Genomic DNA, 18,981 nt, shown 5'->3' with positions numbered 1-18,981 from the left:
ATTACACAATACATGGAATTTATTGTTACACTTCTTTTGAAACTAAAGTGAATCCTTCAAATCCAGTTATGTAATGTATACCTCCCCTCATGTTGACGTCAGAGTAACACCCGCGTGCACGCCAACGAGAGCGCGCAATGTTGAACTGGGAGTCGACAAATCTATACGTGCAGTGTACATACATTCACCAGTCCAGATGAGGATTGTTACTGGTAAGGATCTGAGGGCAGACATTTCTTTTTGCACAGTTGTATGTCTTATTAAATAACGTCTTTAATAAAACATAAATGGCACGAGAGAATTAATATCCTAACAATCCTCTTGTGTTTGTTGGTTTAAAATGATATACAGCATGCGAGTGGTGTTTTTAACACGACAGTATCGATAAATGGTTTGCAAACGATGATCAATGAAACTGCGGGTTATCATATGAGCCTTTTGTTTCCAAATGTCACTAGGAAAGAGAAAAGAGAGATTTAGATTGACACTGGAAGTAGCCAATCAAGTGATTGGTTTTGTTTTTGACGTGCATTTAAGCCAATGGGCTCAAAGATGGCTGTTTGTTGTTCCTTATTGTCTTTTCATGTGCATGTCTGCATTCAGTTAAAGTGGAAGAGACTCGTTTTTGATCGATTTTGTCATGCAGATTTATACATAAGGCTATAAGGTGTCGTCTGTGAATTATTACAGTACACTAAACATCCCAGCAGGACTGCACTGTGTTTTATCTTTGACTAGTTAAAATCATCAGATCTTTATCAGAACATCTATTGCCAATAGATATGCATGTGCAAGCCTTTTAATTGTTTATCTAAAAAATTGTAATCCAAATACAGTGCAAAGGCACATGACCTCTTTGTAGGTGAATATTGTTTACATTTGTTAAAGGGACAGTTCACCCCAATAATAAAAATTGCTCGTTCCATATTTTAGGTGAACTACCTCTTTAATTATTAGAATTATTTACGTACTTACATTTGTACAATTGGAGACTCTCAAAAGTGTATTTTGTTATTCAGAAGTGCATCTAGTCTCGATCTGAGAGATGATAGCAGAACCGACTTTACTGTCCAGATCCGTTCAAAAGTAAGACCCAGTCCCAACTTAAATATAAACGTTACAAAGCCCAGCGGATAAATATGTACAAACAAACAATTGTGCATGCATCCTGTTTTTTTTTTAGAGAGAACTCAGTCGTCGACGTCTCTTCCTGTGCATCAGTTCATCACGTCTCAAGTGAGAGGAATGAAAACAGACAGAAGACGGTGGTAGGCTAGACAACATCTCATATAACTCCACGATAATACAACAGACTGTAGATTAATTGCATATTTTTGTTGAATTTATTAAAAAGACACATATAGTCACGAGTCAAATATTGTGGGGTTTTTGTCCTGTGCAGAGAGGAAAGAGGAAAGCCCGGGAATGCTCTGAGAATGCTAAACGTAAGCGTTCGAAAGGCAGTAATGGCTGTCTGGGAAGAGCAGAGAATGACCAGCTCAAAAATGGAGATGTGGAAGCCGTCACCTTGTTTGAGGTGGTCAGCATGGGCCGGAGTGCCATGCAGGTACATCCTGTTGATAAACGTTTGATAAAGTCCTATGTAGCCCCAGCATGAATAATAATAAATAAATAACTACGGTTAGCAGGTTGCAAAGTTATTTTTCCTTTATGGATTTGCACAAGACTTGAAATGTATCATGGTTTTGTTCTGTGAAAGGCTGTGGTGGATGACTGGATTGATGCATATACTATAGACAGAGACACAGCGCTGCTGGATCTCATCAGCTTCTTTATCCAGTGCAGTGGATGTAGAGGTGAATATCACATTATCCTTACGTCCTGTCAGAATCGATTGATTTACACCAATGCAAACAATATAAAAAACAATAGTAAATTTGCATGTTTTTTGCTTTACATTTCTTTTGTGTGAGATTTCAACATTTATGGAATTCAAGTTAAATGCCTCTATTCAAACCTGATTTATTGGATATAAATATGTAGTGTCATTCTACACATCATTTAACCAAACTGTCTTTATAATAAGTTAGTATTAATATAATTTTAATAAATTAATATTTAGTTCAGAATTTGATTGCTGCTTTATTGTAGGGATGGTAACAGCAGAGATGTTTCAGAGCAAACAGGGTACTGACGTCATGAGTAAAATGGTGGAAGATCTGGATGAGGTATCACAATCATTCAATGCTTCTTCACCTTTCTTTCCCTCACAAATGTTTCTAATCACTTGTTGTTTTTAATTACAGGACACAGGTTTACAATATAAGAAGTTTCTTGCATTTCCATGGATTTTAACTGTTACATGGCCTCTTGACATTGTAAGGTTCAATCAATCTTCCTTCCACTTTTATTTAAGAGAACAATAGCCAGAATCATTTTAGAAAATCTTCTTGATATAATTTAAAATTAAAACGTTCCATCATACTCCTTTCTTCGCCATCTTAGGACAGTGGGGAGTATCCGCTCATCATGTCAGGCCTGTACTGGAAAAGGTTCCGGTCACACTTCTGTGAATTCATATCGGTGCTAGTGGCCCAGTGTCAGAACTGCGTCATCTTTGACGGCTACCTCCTGAACACGCTCATCTCACTCCTGACAGAGCTCTCCGACTCTAGAGTTCGTGCTTTTAGACACACCTGTACACTGGCGGGTAAGTTGACCCCATACTCTTATTGTCGTTGACTTGAAGCACACACATTCTTAAGGCTGCGTATGATGTTGTGTGCAGCAGTTAAACTACTCAGCGCTCTGGTGAATGTGGCTCTCAGTGTTGATAACAGTCAGCGGCTGTATGAGGTTGAAATGGCCAAAACGCCCAGCAAAAGGGCTTCTCCGAGGTTGGACAGGATACAACGAAAGATTACTGAGGTTAGACTGTGACAGCATTTCGGATTACATGACTTGTCTATCTTTAAAGGTCTAGTGTATGAAATAGGTCGTAAATTCCCCCTCCCTTTCGAAGTACTACGGTGGCTTACACAGGGCTAAGATGTTGTCGCATTTTCGCTCTTTGCCGTAGAAGATAACATATTTACGCAGTGCGCTCTGTAGAGAAGTTTGTCTATTTAGGGCTGCTTTAGAAACAGTTGAATGCCATGTAAGGGCACATTTTTGTATGTAGATAGAAATAGGTCATTCTAAGGTAATACTCGGCTTCATTACATAATGACTTTATACATCTCTTACACATAGTTATGCATATCATATTGCATTTCCGTCAATAGATACTCTCAAAAATGACACACTGGACCTTTAACATGTGTAATTTGTATATAAGAGAAATTTTCTTTTTTTTCAAAATTATGTGTTGTGATACTGGAATATGTGGAATATTCAATGAAAATATGAGTAACAAAATCTTATTTCATTGCTATGAAAAGTTAATATAGAATTAATGCAAAGCTGCAATGCTATGATTTATGAAATATCAATTCACTTCTCAGTTACAGGACAGGAAATTCGAAATAGAGAACATGATGGATGCCATTTTTAAAGGTGTTTTCCTGAAGAGATACAGGTAATTATTGTCTAAAACCACAGCTATAGGTCTCCCTTAAAATAGACTATATAACCTTAATTGTGTGATATATTGCAGAGACGTGATTCCTGAGATCAGAGCCATCTGTATGGAGGAACTGACGGTGTGGATGAAGCAGTACAGTTCAGTGTTTTTGAATGACAGCTATCTGAAGTATGTGGGATGGATGATGCATGACAAGGTGGGTCACCAGTCCCTTTGACTTCTTCAGACATCAATTTACCTGTGTTTTGTTTAGAGTAATAAGTTATATACCATGAACGAATTTTTGAAGTGCGTCATCCTGTTTGCAAGCCAACTCCGAATGTGATGAGTAAACGTTAATGTATTTAGTCGTAAATAAATAGTTACCATAATGCAGCAGCTTCTGGATTCACATAGGTTTTAATGCATGTTGCTGTTTTTTCTGTAGCTTATATTTGAATTCATTTTTTCTATTATTTCACAGCAACCTGACGTGCGTCTGAAATGTGTACTTGGTCTGCAGGCACTTTATCAGGATCAAATTAGTCCTAAAATGGACCTCTTCACAATACGGTTTAAGGTAAAACTCACATTCTCACCTGTATTTCCATCAACTGATGTTTAATATATTGGAGTTATCATAGCAAGCTTAAATCAGCAAGTGCTCAAAGTTTTAAGCAAATGCAGGAGTGAAAAACTGCAAAAAGTTTATGAAGGGTGGACAGTTATTGTTTGTGACTTTGCCCTCAAACTTTTGCGGTCCATTTGTTTTTACCCAAACTTCTCAATGGAGCTTTCTTGGCAGCATTTAAGTTCAGGTTTAGTGAATCTACGAGTGGGAGCATGAGGACATGATTGATGATTGACAGGCTGAAAAGCCCCTCAGGTTGGCCTTGGGCTCAGTATCCCCACACTGGCCTGATAGCTTCCCACAGGACCCCACCCTCACCGCGACCTCACTGCCGGCAGTAAACACAATTTAAAGAGCTATTTAGGTGCTCGGTGGGTCTCTGACCTGCAAGTCATATTGTAGGTTTTGAGATCAGATTGCTCTCACAGTGGGTAGTTAAAGTGTTTATTTACGTGAGCGATTCAATGCTTTTTTGTGGAAGGAGAGAATGATCTCAATGAGACTGGATAAAGATCATGAAGTGGCGATACAGGCCGTGAGATTGCTGATGGCCATCTCCCAGTGAGTATCTCTCCCTTGACATATGCAGTATTTTTGACAATCTATACTCTGACCTGTTTTACACATTCTGTGTCTTCACATATAGGATTATCAATTTGATAAACCAGAAATCACTTTAATATAATTTATTTATCAATAAGATGCAGATGCGCAATGTCTTTGTAAAGTATATTCTGGTCACTTATGTATCTGCTGTTTCCTTGTGTGTTAGATCCTGCGAGGATGTTTTGGGTCCTGATGACTACAAGAACATCTTCCAGTTTGTGTACTGCTCCCACAGACCTCTAGCTACCGCTGCTGGTGAATTCCTCTATAACAGGTTGGTTGCTTGTGTTAAACTTTCTGTAACTGGTATTATATGGGACATTTGTGGATTCCAACGTGGTGTTATGTCTGGACTCTTAGGCTGCTCACTAACCCTGAATTACCAAGGTCCGGGGACGAACAGGACAGGCACAGAGAGCTTATTTTAGCAAGAATCCAAGCCCTTATCCGCTTCCACACTGAGAGTCAGGTATGTGTTACAACACACACGTTGTAATACAATGAAGTAGCTCATGTGTTATTTTGAAGACATGATCTCATGGAAAGTGCGCATGGATAGACAACCCAGGTTTGATCTGATTTAATAAAAAAATAAAAGATTGTCATTTAAGATGCTGAATTAACAGAGACCGAATGCAGTGATCATGTGATGAATGCATGCTTGAACGAGCAAATAAAAAATAGTATGGATGAAGACAAGAACACGTCTTGTGTCTAAGCGGCATTAGCCAGCAATCGTGTTTTGGAATGTGATGATTGTGGTTTATCATAGCTGCATCAGCACGTGCTGTATCTCGTGGACAGTCTGTGGGACAGTGCAGGAGTTCTGCTGAAGGACTGGACTGGTCTTACCTCACTGCTCCTAACTCACACCTCATGTCAGGAACAAGGTTAGTATAATCTGATGGACAATCCAGTAATCCAGATCTTAGTACACAATTCTGTCATTATCTGGGGCTTTTATTATATGCTGTCCAGTAGCACAAATATTTTACAACATGGAAAGGCAGATTGCAGATGATTGTTGGTTGGTCAGAGCACAGATTTCCAACCCCAACTATTATTTACAATTCTATATAAAATATGGTTTTAGCATTTAAATGACATTACATTGTTTTGCCTATATGTTTTATGTATATGTATTTATGTCAGATTTGAGCAGTGATGAGGAGAGGTTTGTGATAGAGCTCTTGCTTGCATCATTGAGACAGGCTGCAGAGGGTCCTTCATTATCAGGGAGAGGAACAGGTAAAAAGGTGAGACTGCAGCGTCCTCTTAATTCTTACATTTATCCAAGATTTTATCAGAAGATTTCTTTATAATTCACAGTAATTTAGACTGTTATCGATATACACTGTTTACATATTGTGAACCTGTTGTTTTAACCAGTTTTAAATACTGTATATGTTTGCATGTTTTCAGGTGATAAGTGCTAAAGAGAAAAAGGTTCAAACTGATGACTGCTCAAAACTCACTGAACATTTTATTAAAGTGCTGCCGGAGCTTTTATCCAAGGTAAACACATTCTTTCCTTAGAATGCATATTTATATCTTGCCCTTATCTAGAGATGTGATGTGCAATCTTATCTTCTAGTACTCGGAGGATGCTGAAAAACTGACCTCCTTCCTAAGAATACCTCAGTACTTCCAGATGGACACCTGTGATCAAGAAAACTCACAGGTTAGTGTTTGTGTGGCAGCTGTTGCACTGCTACTTTTGGACATTATACACTATTTAATGAACAGAATGAAATTGATAATCTAGCGCTATAAAAATATATTTAGTTTGTAAAAACGCACACTTAAAACAAATTCTAGTTATGCATTTACAATAAAGTTCCACGGAATAGGGTACCAGTATAAATTAATATATACCATATTTAGGTAAACAGGACAGTGATCGCATAAATAAAAGGTCAGTTTAGATCATTCTTTTGCTTAAACACTTACACAAAAGAGTCACTTTTTGTATTTTAATCAAATATCTAGCTTTCAATATTGTATATTTAAATATGGAATGTCTTGCCTCATAGACTTCCACTTTGTTTTCCCAAACACAACGTTTGTCAAATTAATTAAAATCACGTTTTAGCACAATTATTTGGCAACATAGACATTCTTTTTTTTAACAGCCCCATCAATTAAATTCCATATACATCATGTCTAAAAGAAACGTGATATGCTCTAGAGCAGCCTCTGGTGGTTGTAATATGTCAACGCATTGGCATAGTTTGTGCAGGCATTGCTGGCTAAGCTGGAGGCTGTGGTGGACAGACACACAGACACAGGGCTGCTGGAGACAGCTGCTCGCTCTTACCAGAGCATCTGTGTCCAGGATTCCCCCTGGTACTCTCTGACTCGGCCCACCTTCGACCAGCTTGTTCAGCGCTGGACCCAAACACTGGAAACACGGTTAAAAGAATCATTAAGTGTGAGTACCATTTAAACTCTTTAGGATGTTCTTTAACAAGCTTGTATCATATAGATAAGTGAATATGGTCTCAATCTTGTCTTATATTGCATACCATATTGACATCACTAAAACATAATGTCAAAACATTGTGACATTAATAATGCTGGGTAACTTGAACAGCAGATATGTTGTTCCATCCTTTTATGTACAGGATGGTTGTTTCACTGCAAATGAGGTCAACACTGTGGAAATTCTGTCCACACTGAAGAAACTTACTGCATTCAACAAGTAAGCTTGGTTTCTGTTTTTTCGGGCTTAAATTTAGGGAGTAGCTACTTACAGATAACTTACAAGTTATATATAGTGTCCAGTTTGAGCTGTAGCATTTACATAACATGTCCTTATTGTGTCATCATTTATTTTATGCAATTAAAATATGTTAAATCATACAAGCATGGAAAAATTAAGAGACCATTGCCAGTTTTCATTTAATCAGAATTTATAGATGAATTGTGGCCATTGCAGTCCAATTTTAACAAAATCAAACACCAGGGGTGACACAAAATCATCCAACAGCAATGTGAATGACCGACAACATGACAAGACACATAACACAATAAAGAGGTTATCACATACAAAAATCCTGTACAAATATAACTGTTATATTGCTTAAAAGTGAATATAAACATGTTTTCTTTGCAGTATTTGAGGTATGAAAAAATACAGAGCATCTTTTCTGTTCTTTTGAACTGTTGCTCCAGTTTCACTTTCCGCAAATAAATGCGACTATAAACAATATTTTTGTTAGAAATTTGGGAGAAATCTTTTTAGTGTTCTTTTACTAATCCTTTTAACTGAACACAAACCTAAAAATACTTCAGAAAAAGCTAAAATAATTTTGAAATGGTCTCTTATTTTTTCCGCTGCTGTATTATATGAGCGTATTTACTTCATCAAATCTGTCCAGTGCTCAGGATCTGTCTAAATGGAGCCTGTCTGAGCTGGGCAGCAGACTTTTAGAGGCAGAGATAAAACATGGTGGTCTACCCATAGAGGTAACATTATTAATAATGCATCAGCCCCTTTAGATTATCAGTCACTTTTCCTTCAACATCATTTATCTCTCTAATCCATGATTCTTGTAGATAACAATTGAGGCTATGCGCTGTACGTGTAGCTGTATCCTCTGGAAGCTCAACACCTCCGGAGAAGGTCTGACCTCCAGGGTGAGTCTTTCTGTACCACTCTGTCTCTGATTAGAGTATGACCACTGACATCATGTTTAGAATGCTAATGCGTATGAGTACAGATGTTCCCCTTTGGTGATTAATTAAACCAGTGTTTTTTGGTATGCACGTCTGTTCGTCTACAGAAATGCTATATGATCCATCACAGAGAACCGTGTCCTTTAAACTTGACACATTACATTTCAAATACCACCACAGAGGCTCGTCTAGGCCTAAGGTTATGTAAATTGGATTTTAATAAGTGATATAAAGCGATGGATCGTGAGTCTTTAGGAAGAATAGGTACAGGTGATGGATTGGAGGGGGCGTAATGGTTGCGTCCTTCTGTAGATGATTCGTAACTGTCTGGACTTCTTATTAGGCCTGTGTTTCCATGCAGAGCACGAGGTAATCATATTTCCCCACCTCTAACCTTTATGCACTGATATATTGACGGCCATTAAGACCGCTGTAGGTAAAAGGCGTTCAGTTCGGTAGTACAGAGGAGATTCGGGATTGGCCGCTTCCTCCTCTGGGCTTCTCATCAATAACTGACAGCGCAGGCGGCAATTTTTGGCCTACAGATGGCAACTCGGCTCAATCTGCAATTCTAATGTCAGCGGCGACCCGAGGTGAGGTTGAAAAAAGCCGTGTTGAGCATAAAATTTGAATGATTGTCCGATTCAAACGGCATTATAGCTGCGCAGAATGGGAAGGACGTTCCAGCACGTCCACTCCTGAGCCCCCCACGCACATAATTATGAAAGAATATCGTACAGGGACCGGCAGATCTGAACATTGCTTTTATCAGTCCACATCAGTTAGAGCGCTGCTATGAGCGCTGCTATCCTTCTTTCAGCTTCTATTATTTAGTGTAATTATGCTCTCTTTTCTGTCTGTGTTGTGTACAGAACTCAACTCCCACACCACATTACTGAACTATTTCCTGCATATTTTATATCGGGCATGGCAAATCTGTTCGGTTGTGTCAGAAGTTGAAAGCCGTAGAATTTGTCATATGCAATTAAAATGTCAATTCTTGGAAGATTCAGTTTTGTCCAAGAACTTTTGTTATAACGAACATCAAATTTATAGGATTAAAGCCATATGACATACTTTAACAATTTTAAACCCCCTCAATTGCTCCATTTATTTGAATGTAAAATAAGCAGTTTTTGTTTTCACACGAAAACATGATTTTCATTTAAAACGTAATTCCAATAAATAAAACAGAGTAAAAAACCTTTAAAATTAATGACAATTCTGTTTTTTGTGACATCCGAGGGACTCAAAGTAGCAATAATATGAATTATCCATGTAAATATACAATTGTATGTAAAAATGCAATGTTTGTTTACCTAAAATTCACTCAAAAAAGATCATAAAAATCTCCATTCCACTAAATAAAACAGAATGAAATCTCCCCAAATATACTGTATATATTTGGGGATATACTGTATGTAAAAATAGAAATAGAAATGACATGTCATTTAAATGTCAGTACTCACTGGTTGGATAGGCTAAAATCTATAAACCAATATGGAAACAAACATAATGTCTTAAATTATAGATTTCCAGAAAAGAAAAAAAACATTGTTGGGTACGACTGTGCAAAGATGCCGTAATATGCTTACATCAAATTTCAAGTAAGAGATCCAGAGTCTCTGCTACAGTAAACCTCTTTGCCATTGTGCTTCTACAAAATTACTTAAAAAAACGCAACTTTAGCTATGTTTTATCTGGAACCATCTTCTCTTTGAAGTGTTTGTGTGTGTATACGTGTGTGGTTGTAATGGTAGCCACTTGGAATGTAGTCTAAATCAAATTCGTTTGTCGTTTATGTGTGTTTTTTATAGGAGTCTGCCCTCCACCAGAGAAACCAGCTGCGTGTCTTCTGTGAGAAATGCCACCGCTGTTTGTCGCACACCCAGCAGCTCATAAGAGAGAAAGTGAGCATTGCTTTTCTCTCTTTTTACGACATTCCACACCAAGTAGCCATTCTTCCTTCATCTCAAACACATTAGATTACACAAACAATAGCAAGTGTGCAAAGAGGTCAACAGCAGCAACATTGAAGGGATTGTTCACCCAAAAATGAACATTTTGTCATCATTCACTCACCCTCTTGTCATTTCTAAGTTACCCGTATGGGTTTCTGTCTACAACAGAATCAAAAAATTATATTTTGAAGAATGTCGGTAACCGAACCACGACGGTACACATTGACTTGAATTCGTTTTGTGTCTATACAATAGACATGAATAAATATAAATTTTACAATATTCTTCAAAATATCTTCTTTTGTATTCTGTTGTAGAAAGAAAGGCATACGGGTTATGACAAGAAGGTAAGTTAATGATGACAGTTGATGACAATTTTCTGTTTTGGGTGAATCATCCCTTTAAGGGAAAAATTTATGTTGGACCCTATGATATAATGGAAACAATCGTATTAGCTTTTTGACACCCCAAAAAAAATGCAGGCTTAACTTTTAATATTTGTTTTATGTTACTTACTTTATATCACATATGCGTTTCTTTTTCATTAAGGCCTTCATGTGTCTGAGTGATGTTCTCATAGCTCATAACTACCAGCTTCAGACGTGGGATTCTTCAGCCGGCTCTCCGGTACTTTACACCCCTGATCCAAAACTCCAGAAAACGTTGCTGTCGTTCATCCTGGAGCACGTCTTCACCAGCCCTGACCTTGACACCCATAGCATTAAAGGTTCTCTCTTCTATTCATGTAAATAATACGATTTTCATTTTGCACGTGTTCTGCACTGGTGCGAGCCGTTAGTGCAATGTTTTTGACAATTAACTTTTATTTATTTATTTTCTTACATGGCACAATTTCCTGGTTCAATTCTTCCCATGAGGAAATTACACAGGCGTCCAGAAATTACTTTTGACTGTGGGTGTTGTTTCGTGATACTTAATAGCAATGAAAAGGTAATAGCTGTCTTTTTTGGGAATAAACCAATCGGAATTCAGGATTGGAGATATCCTTTTATGAATTATTTCTATTTTTATGATGATAAACGTTCTTTAAGTGTATTTCGACACAGAATTTCACCAGCAGATGGCAGTCTGCCTCTACCCTTGCCATCGTCAGGCGCTAAATAACATCCCATAAAGAAACACAATTGGCCTGATCTTCACCCTATTAGTAGACATTACTCTAGCAGTTTGTTTGTGGTCGCTTAATCTAATTGCTTGCCACCTTCACTGACCTATGAAACATGCCTTTGAATCAAGGAGGACTATTACTCCAACACATAATCTATTATCATAATAATCCATTAGGATGTTATTGTTTGAGATCTCACAGAAAGTCTCAATGAACAGATAATGAGATCAACAGAGACCCTACAGAATTATAATTACAAACCCACCCGAGAGAAAAGCAAGCTTTGGTAGGCATATATAAAATCCCAATATATGCAGAAAAATCAATATTAGAGCTCTTGCAAACTAGTTGTTTTTGGTCTTTGTGATGCTTTCCACACACGCAACCATCCAAGATAACATCAGATTTTGGGGTATTTGATTAGAAATCAAGAATGACTGAAGCAAATCATATCAATTTTATAAATATTTCAGCGAGTCGTCGATTTGCGCTGGCACGGTCTCCTCACCTCTTGAAAAATGCAATATAGGCTTTTGCTGGTAACATGTAATAAAAAGCAATTTAGTTATTGGATTGTCTTCTCGTCACTAATGCTGTTATGAAACATCTCTATTAAGTGATGGCTCCGGGACCAGGCAGGGGACGATAGATATGTTCTGTTTTCACAGCGAAAATGTTGTTAACTTTCGCTCACCTCAGGAAAGCATTTCATTTATAAGATTTGAGTATCATAATTATACTGCTCGCTTATTGAATCCCCACTTCTCCGTTTCGACCTGTCTCTCTCTCTCTCTCTCTCTGTCTGTCTGCGCAGTCGTTGAGAGCGAGTGTGGAGAGGGTCGGCTGGAAGACTTGCACAAGCGGAGAAATCTTCTGGCTGCGTACTGCAAGCTGATACTGCATGGAGTGCTTGAGATGAGCATGGCTGCTGAGGTTTTCAAGCAGTATGTGAAGGTACCACCCTCGCTGCTCATGTTTCTTGCTTCTGAACTCTTGAAATGACACTGTTACCGGTCTTACCTTGGTAAACAATAAGAGCACTGACTGCATGAAAGGAATTTGTTTTTGTCCAGTGTTCCTAAGATGTTTAACTGCAAAAAATGTATTTCTTACTAAGCATATCTGTTTTGTTTTCTAGTAACATTTCAAAACATTCTTAGATCAATATACATTTTCTCGACTATGAAAGTGACCTAAGATATTTCGTCTTGTTTAATGAAAGACAAAAAAATTATTGAATTCAATTAATTACCTCTTTCAAGTTAATTTTTTACACCCCTAGGCAGATTTTGTTGCTTGTTTTATAAGTAAACTTACCCAATTCTTATTTTCTTTATCAAAAAGACAAAATATCACTTTTCTTCAAAATGTAACAAATTATATTTGTACTATAAAGCAAGACAAATTTGACACACTTTGAGAAGAACAGAAATTGAGCTAACTGGATCTAAAATGCAAAAAAAAAAAATCAAAAGTCAAGTCAAGTTGCTTGAATATTGCAAGTTAAAAACACTTTGCTAAAACTATAATATAAGCCCATTTATGTGTCAGTTTAACTTAGATTTCAGTCGGATTTGAGTGCATATAATTTACTTTACACTTAATAATTTACTTTACACTTTACTTTCTGAAAGGAAAGGAAATACTTAAACTGTTACATTGACGAATTGTTATTTTTCTGCTTCATTTTCTAATGTAAAGTAATTCACTGACTGAATTGACTAAACTCCTCTGCTCATAACTGGAGGTCTTAGGCTTTAAATCTGTGAACTGATAGGTGGGATTTATCTGTATGTGTCTGTGTGTATGTTTGGCACGTTGACATGTTTGGAATGCCCGCTTAGATGGACTAGCATGAAGCCGCCAGGAGTCTCTTAGCAACATACTTCCTAAACTTGCATTCAAAGAGTGATTTAACACTCAAACACATACACGGATACCCACAAACTCTCTCACACTCAATTCAATATTGTGGCAAATGCCCCGAAGTTGGTTAGTGATGCAAACTTCTTGTGTCCACAGCTGTTCTGAACTGTCCAACATTTACAAATTTCCTAACCAATTAAGGATTGATACACTATGCCAGAACAGCTCGAACTGGCAGAAGCTTCACAGTCCATGTAGGAGGGAATGGATTTATCTGAAGTACCTTGGATTTCAATCACAGAGATGTGACAACGTGCAATGCAGTTTAAGACAACTTTGGCTCTATATTAAAAAATCTAGTTGAAAAAACATTTTATAAAACTCTGCAGTGTATGTGGTCTGTGAAATCTACATTAAAGGAAAAAAAGTGAATGTCCAATTTACTCAACCCTATGCCGTCACAGAGATATGACTTCCTTTCTTTATTCATAAACAACATTTTTCTAAAATAAAAATATCATTTAATGTCTATGTATTGTATAAGTCTCAACTTGTTGCGGCCTTAACAAAAGAAAAGACATACATTCATCATAAAAGTAATCCAAGTGACGACAGCGGGTTATTAAATGTATGCTAAAGTGAAACAATACAGTACGTGTTTATACAGTGTATAAGGAAACTATTTATATTTTGAGCTTATTTTGTGAAATTCTAAGCAAAACAAGCTTAGAATTTTGGAAGATGCTATGACAACTAGTCACGAGACACGTTAGAGCTATTTTCATTTAAACACAGCATCAGGTTATGCGCTCTTTGTATGCCACATGGCAACTTTTTTTTAGATGTGAAGCAATATGGTAAACAAGGTGCCACATCGACTGTATCGTTCACTGCTGTCGTATCTCCGCAGTATTTCAATGACTTCAGCGACATCATCAAAGAGACCCTGAACAGGACAAGGCAGATGGACAAAATAGAAAGTGCCCGCACGCTGGTGCTGTGCCTTCAGCAGGTATGAAGGGTGCATTCCTTCACGCATGCTCTTTGTCTGTCTCTCTCATATCACATTCCGTTGCGTGGCACATCTGCTCAGCCGATTGTCCCGCTCTCTGCTCTGTGATGGGCCATTGCAGCTGTCGACAACTCAGAAACCGCACCACCATCATCACTATGCTCCGAGTGGAATGTTCTAGAAGCTTTCGCACTCCTCCAATAGCTTAATGGTAGAAGTTCTTTTTAAGGGGGTGATGGAAACATTGCTCACACACTTTTACTCATTTGACCACTTTTACCATTCTGTGCCACCAAACTAAATGGCGAAGTGTTTGTTTTAAGTATTTATAATGAATTGACATGATTTGACATAAAGCTTAAATTTGTTGAAATTAACATTTAACAATTTACGAAAGATTTATACTACAAGTTCCCCCATTAAATGAAAATATATCTCACCTTAATGTTCAGCTGTACCTGAGGTTGAAACAGGAGCAGGACAGAGGGAACACGTGCAGCTCCAGGGTTCAGACCTACAGCAGCATAAAAGAGCTGGCCAGACGCTTCTCGCTCACCTTCGGCTGGGACCAGATCAAATCCCGCGAGTCTTTGGCCATGATCCACAGGTACTGCTGTCAGCTCGCCTCTTTCTGCAGCTTTCAATGAGTTCACATTGAAACTAAATGAACGCTATATTTGTGCATCAATAAAAATAGTTACATTGAGTAGTTCATGGCTTCATTTGGCCTGCGCACAAGAGTCCTGTCTTTGGTTATTTTAGGGCTGTGGAATTAATTTTGTCAACGGCTGTTCTGATCTCACATTCGATACAAATATAGATGGATGGGTAAAGGAATATTTTAGACGTTAAAGAAAATACATGTGTGAATGGATCTGTGATTCTGAGTGACATCTGGGTTTCTTTTTGCAGGGATGGCATTGAGTTCGTTTTCAAAGGATTCATTCAGCAGTCTGAGAAACACTCACCGCCACACATTTCGTACCTCACCATCCTCAGCGAGTTTTCCAGCAAGCTGCTCAAACCTGACAAGAAGACTGTGTATGTTAAAACAATCATTTTGGGGCTAGATTAAGCATATGCTTTATTTTTGCACATTTGCAAAGCTGTTAGCTGTGTAACATGCTTGCGTTTTATTCTACCGTAGCTTCAGTTATTTGCAGAAGTTTGCAGGTGAGCAGGTTATCAACAACCGAGAGGAGAGCTGGATGCCTCTTATTTACTACAGAGCATCTCTGATGGGCACGGCCGAGGGAGAAGATGCTGTCTCCTTCATCAGCTCTGACACAAACAAACAGCCCTCCCTCACCATTCGCTCAAGGTCACCCTGTATAAAACAAGTAAATCTTGAAGGTCAGTGGGTCAATTATGGCTAAATTCAAGTCTAAGACTTAAATGATGTCCAAAGTAGTTGACTTAGAGGAAGTAGTGTCCAAGTATCTTTACCCTGCCGGAAATAACACCTAAAGCACTAAAGCATTCTAACAACCAGTTCTAACCGACTCTAGTCAAAAACTAGACATTAGGTCAAAAAAAAGAACATCATGTAAAGACACAGTTCTCACTTCCAGTGTATTCAAGGAAGTAAGCAAACATGTACAATAACTCAGTAACTTTCCATCATCCACCAGTACAATGCACTTTCTTATGCATTCGAAATATAAAGGTAAAAGGTGAAAAAATATCGCCCGTGGTAAAAAAAAGGTCAAATTAACTCGCACAGTGTATATATAATCCACACAAGTGCTGTGCAACCATATGTCTGTGTTTTGCATTGACTTTAACCTTAGTTAATACAATCACTTTTGCAGGAGATCAACGGTTCCTTTCACCATCTATTGAATCAAAAGGAAACAAGCTTGTGAGAAGGTGAGGTCAATAAAAGTTCTTAATGCCAGACTAATGTCAAGAAAAGTCAATCCTGTGTCACATGTTTTTCTGTTTTTCATCTATGGGCAGTTCTGAAGAAGCGAAAGTCTCACAAACCCCACTGACCAGCAGTCTTATAGTTGATGAAGGTCCACGGGGCATTGAAGAAGCGGATGATGATGATACCGTAGATATAGATGTTTAATACTGTAGTTCACACCAGACATTGGACTGTTTTCTTTTTGTTCAGGACAACAAGGCTGCTGCATTCCCTTACTACATAAAATCTATGTAGTACACATGCTACTATTTTAAATGGTAATAATAAGCAAATCCAGAAACCTAGTATGCGGGTGCTGAAATTTTGCTAAAACATTTTTTATTGCACAAAACCCTAGGTAAGCTAAAGATCATAAACAAGGTGTACTTTTGTTGACCAGGTTAAAGCAAGTTAAACTACCTTTATTGATCCGCCCTGACTGTGGGCATTAAAGCTATGGCAAAATATTATAATTTGGTTCCTCAATATATATTTATTTTACAATTGTGTTTACATGTGTTATCCTGTACTGTAAGACTACAGATTATGTAAAAAAAAACATGCTATTTTAGCACACAAGATATTTTGTCACAGCATTTCCTTCTTAAAATTGTGTAATTCAAGCCTGGAAAGATCATGCAAGTACAGTAGTGAATAAAATGAAAATATTTCATTCTTAAAAAAAGTCTAGAAGCCCTGTATTATAACTAGACTAATGTGTCATTTTATACTTTTTTTAATATATAAATATGGTGAGGGGGAAGGTCTATAAACATTGTATCAACAGAATATTTGACCTAGCAGTTAAGCAGGATATGAAGGTGCTATGTATGTCTACAGTTCTTGATTATTCTATGTTTATCCTTCATCATATTTATTCAATCAATAAAACACAAACATCCTGGTGAATGTGTGAATTTCTTTTGTAACTAATGATGGATAGAAAGGAGTTTATTTTTACAATTAAAGTACACTGTTAAAGAAGCACTTCTATAGAGATTTGCTGAAAGCTGACTTGTTTTTAGTGACTAAAACTGTGTTAAAACATACTTTAAAAACAGTGCTTAAAACTAATCGACGCAAATTCAAACAAAAGATTAAGTAAATCCTATAGTTGTTTAATACAGTGTGGGGAGAAAAGTGGGAATGTTTTGAATCCCAGTTAATGTCTGTTGGACCTGCATGAGAAATGTACCTACACATTGTGATCATTATTTGAAGAAAAAAAAGAGACGAAATGCGATTTGTTTTTATTTCTTATGTTATATTTTTATTTAATATCTAGGGAAGTGCTTTGTACTGGGGGATCGTGGAAAAGTCCATAACCACACCCAGACAGCAACATATTAGGTATGTAAGTATTAATTTTACAATCTGTTTGTACGTTTCTCCCTCACTAGAACTAGTCAAACTGGTTTCTTGGGTGTGTTTGCGACATCTACTTTCAAAGTGACTTCCGGCTGTCTCTGAGCAGGGTATAAAAAGTATTTTGTTTTCTCACTGCAAGAATTCCTTTAAATAGCTAAAGGAAAGGCTCAATCTGACGGTGACCCTAAACTTGACTGAACTAAAACTCATATTTCTGTGTAAACTGTAAGGAAATTTCATATACTGTATATTGGACCCTGTACAAGCACGCAAAAGTCTGCATGATTTTCTGAGATTCTACAAGAGATAAGGTAAGGACTCTTGTTCAGTTCTGTTAAAACAAATACAACATGTGTAATGCTGTCGAAATGTTGGTAGCACTTTCTTTAAAGGAGCTGACGCGACAATAAAATTATTGTCGCTCTATATAGTCGCTCTGATATCTTTGAATTATTTCCCACACATGAATATTAAGTGTTGAGCAACTGGCTTTTTGCCTTGTACTATCACAATGGTCTTAATAAAAGTATTGATATTGTTATGTTTCTATACATCAGAGTACGTTATTAAACCTGTGTTTGTTGTATTCAGAGTCTAACTGAATAAAGTCCTGAATAAAGCAGGATTTTGACGCTAAGTTTGATTGTTTTATTTTAGCCAGACCTGAAAAGAAGATCCTTGGTTAAGAAGCTTCAAGAAGTAATAACACCAGATTCACGAGCCCAGGTGATAAGGAAGCCTTAACTGTGTTCCTTTGTTGCTACAAGATGACTTGCTTCGAAGGATCTTCTTTACAAGATGAAAACCCATCTGATATTACTGTTGATGAGATAGTTAATAAATTGTTATACTATTTTAGAGGGTTGCAGCGCCTTGAAAAAACTAAAGCAAAGATTGAAATGAAATGTGGCATTCAAAAGAAAAGTATCTGGTCAGTTAATGATATCAAACGAGCTTGGACACAAAAAGAAAACATGAAAAAAAAAAAAATCAAAAAAAATCAATGGTCTTTTGTGATAGTATTGCAGGAGTTAGAAAGAAGGGTGCATAATGATGAGAAAAGTGAAAGAAAAGAAGCAGAGCCTGATCTGAAGGAAAATGAAGATATGCAAGCTTGTGGAACAGCAGAGACAAACGAAAACACAGATAGTAGATCATTGAAAAGTGACACTGAACTGAAGATGGGGGGTGATGCCTCGCAAGCAGCTGAATGCTACCAAAACACATCGATCATTGAGGAGCCGACTGAAGACAATATCAGTCAAGAAAACTGGCACATACGGATCCCACTCTTAGAA

General features: G+C 37.4%; 1 protein-coding gene across 3 annotated transcripts; it reads left to right on the top strand.

The window, feature by feature from the left end:
- The first annotated feature begins 100 nt into the window (after positions 1-100).
- LOC306898339 (cohesin subunit SA-2) lies at positions 101-17,222 on the top strand. 3 transcript variants are annotated; one of them, XR_013787108.1, is made up of 34 exons: positions 101-212; positions 1,020-1,086; positions 1,184-1,268; positions 1,403-1,567; positions 1,721-1,817; positions 2,113-2,189; positions 2,268-2,339; positions 2,467-2,671; positions 2,750-2,889; positions 3,465-3,538; positions 3,617-3,740; positions 4,008-4,103; positions 4,636-4,715; positions 4,927-5,034; positions 5,121-5,229; positions 5,533-5,650; positions 5,913-6,016; positions 6,183-6,275; positions 6,355-6,441; positions 6,991-7,191; positions 7,385-7,461; positions 8,141-8,228; positions 8,319-8,399; positions 10,256-10,348; positions 10,949-11,126; positions 12,343-12,482; positions 14,305-14,406; positions 14,859-15,013; positions 15,319-15,447; positions 15,554-15,759; positions 16,218-16,275; positions 16,366-16,508; positions 16,614-16,902; positions 17,103-17,222. XR_013787108.1 is itself a non-coding variant. In XM_079463748.1 (32 exons), the coding sequence occupies exons 2-32, from the start codon at positions 1,046-1,048 to the stop codon at positions 16,478-16,480; spliced, it is 3,498 nt and encodes a 1,165-aa protein (XP_079319874.1). In that variant the 5' UTR covers positions 101-212; positions 1,020-1,045; the 3' UTR covers positions 16,481-17,222. The 3 variants fall into 3 exon arrangements, 2 of the variants coding, with proteins under 2 accessions (XP_079319874.1, XP_079319875.1); XM_079463748.1 differs by having other exon boundaries at positions 16,366-17,222; XM_079463749.1 differs by having other exon boundaries at positions 134-212; positions 2,753-2,889; positions 16,366-17,222.
- Positions 17,223-18,981: the final 1,759 nt, after the last annotated feature.

Source organism: Barbatula barbatula (genome assembly GCF_947034865.1).
Source record: "Barbatula barbatula genome assembly, chromosome: 9".
Lineage (NCBI taxonomy): Eukaryota > Metazoa > Chordata > Actinopteri > Cypriniformes > Nemacheilidae > Barbatula > Barbatula barbatula.
Note: the sequence above shows the minus strand (reverse complement) of the source record. Positions and strands in the feature narration are given on the sequence as shown.

Excerpts from the sequence above, each read along its gene's own strand:
- LOC306898339 (XM_079463748.1), top strand. The coding sequence starts at position 1,046 with ATGATAGCAGAACCGACTTTACTGTCCAGATCCGTTCAAAA. Across the intron at positions 2,672-2,749 it reads ACACACCTGTACACTGGCGG|CAGTTAAACTACTCAGCGCT; the intron begins GTAAGTTGACCC and ends TGTTGTGTGCAG. Across the intron at positions 4,104-4,635 it reads TCTTCACAATACGGTTTAAG|GAGAGAATGATCTCAATGAG; the intron begins GTAAAACTCACA and ends TTTTTGTGGAAG.